Source organism: Chrysochloris asiatica, unplaced genomic scaffold (genome assembly GCF_000296735.1).
Source record: "Chrysochloris asiatica unplaced genomic scaffold, ChrAsi1.0 scaffold00033, whole genome shotgun sequence".
In the NCBI taxonomy this organism is placed as follows: Eukaryota; Metazoa; Chordata; class Mammalia; order Afrosoricida; family Chrysochloridae; genus Chrysochloris; species Chrysochloris asiatica.
This window is the reverse complement of record NW_006408551.1, coordinates 563,844-570,575: the sequence shown is the minus strand read 5'-3', so window position 1 is coordinate 570,575 and position 6,732 is coordinate 563,844. Positions and strand designations below refer to the sequence as shown.

Genomic DNA, 6,732 nt, shown 5'->3' with positions numbered 1-6,732 from the left:
GCTATGAGTCGGAACAGACTCCATGGCACACAGCCTCCATGAGTTAAAAGAGATTTGAAGGCACAATCCACTGTGCATGTGTGCCTCACCAGATGGAATACACAGGAATCAAATTGACTGCATATGTGAAAAGAAACCATGGAGAAGCTGAATATTACCAGACAAAGAAGGCCAGGGGCCAACTGTAGAACAGACCATCAATTGCTATATGCAAGTTTGCAATGAAGCAGAAGAAAATTAAAAGAGCCAAAATACGACCTTGAGTATATGTCTCTGGTAGTGTAGTGGTTACGAATTGGGCTGCGAACCACAAGGTCAGCAGTTCAAAACTACCAGGTGTTCCTCAGGAGAAAGATGAGGCTTTCTGCTCCCGTAAAGATTTAAAGCCTCAGAAACACTGTTCAGGGTCGATATGGGTTGGAACCGACTCGACAGCACTTAACAACAATGACAACAACAATATGTCTCCTAAATTTAGTTGCTGTTTTGTTTTGTTTTTTCAATGCCTTCAGTGCTACCAGGATTTCTTCTTTAAGTAATATTGGTTTTTGATAATATTTTACCTCTTGAAATTATTGGATATAAACCAATTATTTTTCATACAGTGTTTCTGTGTATCTTGAGCATTCATGACAGGCTGTTGGCTGTCTGTATCACTGGCAACTATCTATGGGTTGAAAATAGGAAACAAAAATATTCATCTGACCAGTTTTCTCTTAAAGATATTTCTATGATGATACTGATGATGATGATGGGACTCAATTATATTTTTATTTCAGTCACTCCTAGTATATTAAAATTTGAAGAAATAAAAAGATCACAGCATCAGGATTAGAGAAAGACTCATTAACAACCTGTGATATGCAGATGATGCAGCCTTATTTGATAAAATCAAATAGGACTTAAAATACATACTGATAAAGATCAAAGACTATAGCCTCCAGTATGGATTGCACCTCTAGGTAAAGAAAAGAAACATACTCACAAATAGACAAATAATATTATGAAAAAATGGAGAAAAGGTTGAATTTGTTAAATACTTGATTTTGCTTGGATTACAATCAATGTGAGGAACCAATGTAAAGAAAACAAAAATCCTCACAAGTCTACCCATAAATAGAATCATGGTAAATCGAGAAAATATTGACACTGTCAAAGACTTCATTTTGCTTGGATCCACAATCAACACTCATGGAAGCAGTAGTCAAGAAATCAAATCAAATGTTGCATTAAGCAAATGTGCTGCACATGAGCTCTTTAAAGTGTTCAAAAGAAAAGCTGTCAGTATATGGACTAAAGTATACCTGATCCAAGTCATGATATTTTAAATGGCCTTAGATGTATGTGAAAGTTGAACCATAAATAAGGAAGACCATAAAAGCATTCATGCATTTGAATTATGGTGTTGAAGAAAATATTGAAATACACTGCCATTGTTATTAATGTTGGTATTAAGTGTGAACGGCTAACCTTTGGTTCAAGCTGACCTTGCAGTCCAGTGCTTTATCCTATGCTCCACACTAGGTCCCTGTAGATTCCCATAAGAAAAAAACAAATTTGTATTGAAGGAAGTACAGCCAGAATATTCCTTAAAATCCAGGATGGTGATACTTCATTTCTCATACTTTGAACATGATATCAGGAGAGACCAATCCCTGCAGATAGATATTATGTTTGGTGAAGTGAAAGTGAGCAAAAATAGGAAGAACCCCGAGGAGATAGATTGACCTAGTTGCAACAGCAATGGGCTTAGGCATAATAAGAATTGTGAGGTTGGCACAGGATTATGTTCTGTGTCATTCTGTTGTATATAGGATCACTATGAGTTGGCATCAATTTAAAGGCACCTAATAATAAGTCTCCATGATTGTTGATTGTAACTCCAAGCAAAATGAAATATTTGACATATCTTTTCTGTTTATCAAGATTTTATTTATTGGTCCTGTTTGTGTTTTCTTTATATTGAGATACATTTCATACTAAAGGCTATAATCTTTGATCTTCATCAATAAGTATTTTAAGTCCTCTTTACTCTCAGTAAAAGAGCTCTGGTAGTGTAGTGGTTATGAATCGCGCAAGGTCAACAGTTCGAAACTACCAGCGGTTCTGTGGGAGAAAGATAAGGCTTTCTGCTTTCCATGAAGATTTACAGCCTTGGAAAACCTGTACAGGGTTGCTATGAGTCGGATCTGACTCCATGGCACATAACAACAATAACAACAACAACAACTCTCAGTAAACAAGGTTGTGTCATTTGCATACCAAGAATTGTTAATGAGTTTTTCTCTGATTCTGATGCCTGGCTCTTCTTCATATAATTCAGCTTCTCAAAGTATTTGCTCAGCATACAGATTGAATAAGCTTGGTAAAAGGATAGAACCCCGATGCAAACCTTTCCTGATTTTAATCCATTCAATATCCCCTTGTTCTGTTTGAAGGACTGCCTCTTGGTCTATATACAGATTTCTAATGCATGCAAATTACTACTGCATTCTCAACAAAGCATCAGTTGTTGTTATTATGTGCAATTAAGTCAGTGCTGACTCATATTAGCCCTGTGTAGAGTTTAAAATGAGCAGCTGGTGGGTTTGAATCTATGACCTGGTGGTTAGCAGTCCAGTCCCATACCAAGACTCCAATGTGCCATACCAGGATTCCAAAGTATCAATTTAGGTTCACAAATACCACTTACCATAGTATGACAGCTAAACTCAGAAAAGTTGGCAAAAGTGGTTGACTTAAAACATTAGCAGCAATAAAAACAATAGTGTGTGCTTTTCAGGCCTGCAGACAAAACCAAATGAGTCAAAGTATCAGTATAATGACAGCTTTGACTGGAAGGCTCAAAAAGAAAATTAGCATAGAGTTTTAACCTTGCAGATATATTGGTACATTTTAATTGGGATTACAAACAGTGTTCTCATTGAAGAAAACTAACTGCTGGGATATTTTCATTAAAAAATAGAAATTTTCTGTTGAAACACTGCACACAATTTTATAGACAGTCATTTTAATGTCATCTTCTCTGACAGTGTCATCTGGTTCAGCCTGTACCTCCAATACTCCTCTAAAAATAGGGCTGTCGTTAGCTTTATATTTCATTTCTATTCACATCTTTCAACTCATTCACCTACCCAATCTTATCTCTAAGTACCCACTCATTTAGTCATTCAGTAATCCATTCATCAAATATGCATTGATTTTCTACTGTGTGTTATGGCTGAAGGGCTTGGTATTCTGGGTGGCCAATGGGAGGTTAAAATAGATTTTCCCTAATGGAATGTATTTATGATCAGCAAAAAGTGTTTTGTTCATAAATGGCACAATGATATGTGTACTGTTCTTCAAATTACATTGATATGAATATTTGAATTATCTTTCTAATTAGATTAAGGTCCATATCACTTGGTAAGTACTACATTTTATACCATAATTCACTAATTGACTTACACATTGCTAAATTAATGTTCATTTTGCTGTTTTCAGTAATTTACTATTACAAAATGATTGAAACTAGCAAGGTTAAGTATATAGTTCAGGCTTACTGGCAACTATTAACCCGTTTCCCATAAATTGATTCCAACCTATAGTGAAGCTATAGGACAGAGTAGAATTGTGCCATAAAGCTTCGAAGTTTGTCAATTTTTATGGGAACAGATGTTGTTGTTGTTAAGTGCCGTCGAGTTGGTTCTGATGCATAACGACCTTGTATACTGTTTTCTAGGAGCAGCAAGTGGGTTTGAACTTCCGACCTTGTGGTCTGTAATCCAGTGCTGACCCTATAACACCACACCAGAAATCCATGGGAGCAGATAGCCTCATACGTTTCCTATAGAGTAATTGGCTGGTGGTTCTGAACCACTGACTTTGTGATAAGATGGTCAGTGCTTGATCCATTATGGTTCCTTATGCCATCCTGGTTCCTATGGTAACTATGTTGCTGTTAAGTGCCATCCAGTAGTTTCCAACTCATAGAAACCCTGTAGAAGGGTTTGAGGAGTGGTTTGTGGGTTTGAACCGCTAACCGTGCGGTTAGCAGTCCATTGCTTATCCTGCAGAACCACACCAGAACTATAGGTATTCATAAATTCTTAGATTAAGATATTCAAGCTGAAAGGTTCTATGTACATGTGATAAATTATTCAATCTAAAGTTTTCAAACAAGTTGTGTATGAACGTGCCAATTTATCCACATACTTGCTAAAACATCAAAATAGCAAAATATTTACGTTGTACAAATGCAATGAATGGACTATATGTCAACATTTTAATTTTCAAACATATAGTTGATAATAGACGCATACATCTCTTCCTGCTATGATGTTGCGGTTAAGTGTGTCAAGTTGACTCCAGCTCACAGAGACCCTGTACAGAGTTTCCAAGGAGCAGCTGGTGAGTTTGAACTGCCAAACTTGTGGTTCAAACTGGCCTTTCAGTCCAATACTGAGCAACAGTGCCACACCAGGACTCTTTCTATGATAGATACATTCATTTAAATTTTTGTGCATTAAATATCTTATTTTCTTGCTACTTATAAACTGCATTTTGATTCATAAAAGCTTCATAACTCTTTCTTGTTAATTTATAAGAAACGCATTCTTTCAATAGGTTTGAATAGCCTCTATCTAATATTTTTTCTTTATATTTCATCATTAACTATGGATTTTTAAGTTTGATAATGAAAGATGTCAGATTTTTTGTTTTGTTTTAATTAGGGCAGGAATGTAGGTCTTATTTAGGAATGACTGTCTAAACCCACATTATAAATATTGAAAATCACTTGGAAAAAAAAATTATGTAACTGTGAAAGTTGCTGACTAAAAGGCTAAACAAGGTACATTTTATGTACCACAGAATACTATTAAAGAATTACTTGCTCAGTCATTAATTGATGAGAAAAACAACGATTAAATAGTGTTATGAAAAAACATAAAGTAGATTCAAAACTTTAACATGGTTTATTTACTTAGGTGTACTTTATTTATTTGAGAGGAATGCAATTTTTTTTTAAGTGAATCAGTAAATGCTTGTTTAACTTGCTTATTCCTCAAAGTATATATAAAAGGATTCAACACAGGTGATATAGATGAAATCAGTACTGACACACCTTTATTAATCTCCACATCTTCTTTTGCAGAAGGTTTGAGATAGATGAAGATGCAGCTGCCATAGGTGATGGAAACTACTATCATGTGGGAAGAACAGGTGGAAAAGGCCTTTTTCCTTTGTTGAACAGAAGGGAATTTGAGAATTGTCTGCATGATATAGATGTAGGACAGAACTATACACACAAGAGTGATGATAAAGATCAATACAGCACTGGCTATAACCATCTGCTCAATTAACCATGTGTCCGAACATGAGATTTTCAAGATAGGAGATGCATCACAGCCAAAATGATCAATGACATTAGAGTCACAGAATTCCAGATTCAAAATTAAGCTAAATGGTGGGAGAATAATGATAAATGCTGCCATCCAACAGCAGATAACCATTGTTTTGCATACTTTGATGCTCATAATTGTCATATAATGCAAAGGTTTGCAGATGGCCACATAGCGATCATAAGACATGGCGGCAAAAAGAAAAAATTCAGTTGCTGCAAAAAGATCAACCAAAAATAGTTGAACAACACATGCATTATAGGTAATTATTTGGTCTCCAGTTGATATACTGTATAGGAATCTTGGTACACAGGCAGTTGTAAATGAGATTTCCAGGAAAGAGAAATTTTGGAGGAAGAAATACATTGGTGTTTTAAGGTGATGATCCATCAATGTAAGAGTAATGATGATTAGGTTTCCAGTTACACTCAAAATGTAAGTAGCAAGTAGAAAAATAAAAAGGAAAATCTGCAGCTGAGGATCTTCTGTTAGTCCCAGGAGGACGAATGTTGTTACTGCTGTATGGTTTCTCATTTTTAGTATCACACTTAAGCCAAACCTACATACAAATTTAAGAAAAACCCGAATTTCAGAATTCAGTGATAAAATAGCTAATAATGGACACTCTTCCACATTCAGTGTATCCAATGAGTTTTAGTTGTTGACCCAAGGAATACATTTTCAGTTTTGTATTGAGTTGAGCTCCCTAATTTTTGAGATCTCTAAAAAGCAAGTGAAATTTGTTTTAAATCAATTTTTGGTACTTACCATTTAATTTTTATTTACTCCTTTAAAATAACCACTTTAATTTTAAATGGATTTAATATTTAATTTCTATTTTGGTTTTGTGTGTATTGACTTATAAACATCCAAATGTGTAATTTCACATTTCTCTCTCTCTCTTTTAAAATTCTTATTGTGAATTGGATGAAGGTTTACAGAACTAATCACTTTTCCATTCAACAATACATACACATTTTGTTTCATGTGTATGAACTGTAGAATGGAATTGCAAACCTCACAATGTCACATGACTTACCCCACTTCCTTCATGTGATTCTGTTTCCATTCCTCATTCTTTGCTAACCCTTCTGAACTTTGTTCTTGGGTATATGCTGCACTTTTGATCTCCAATGATAAATTATTTTAAGGAGTGCATAACTCCCTAGTGTTACTGATTTTCTTATTGCTGTTGTGGTTAAGTGCCATAGAGTCATTTTTGATTCAGAGTGACCCTGTGTAGGGTGTCTGGAAAGTTTAAACTGCCAATATTTAGGTTAGCAGTCCAGTGCTTATCCTACAGTCCCACACCAGGACTCTTACAGACGTGTGCATTGTTTGCTGTAAT

The 6,732-nt window shown here is 35.2% G+C and overlaps 1 protein-coding gene across 1 annotated transcript; it reads right to left on the bottom strand.

Annotated features, from left to right (window-relative positions):
- Window positions 1-4,958: 4,958 nt before the first annotated feature.
- Window positions 4,959-5,918, bottom strand: LOC102817971 (olfactory receptor 6C68-like). Its single transcript, XM_006859570.1, has one exon. The coding sequence runs from the start codon at window positions 5,916-5,918 to the stop codon at window positions 4,959-4,961; it is 960 nt and encodes a 319-aa protein (XP_006859632.1).
- Between the last annotated feature and the right edge of the window lie 814 nt (window positions 5,919-6,732).

Coding starts and splice junctions, on each gene's coding strand:
- LOC102817971 (XM_006859570.1), bottom strand. CDS start 5,918: ATGAGAAACCATACAGCAGTAACAACATTCGTCCTCCTGGGACTAACA.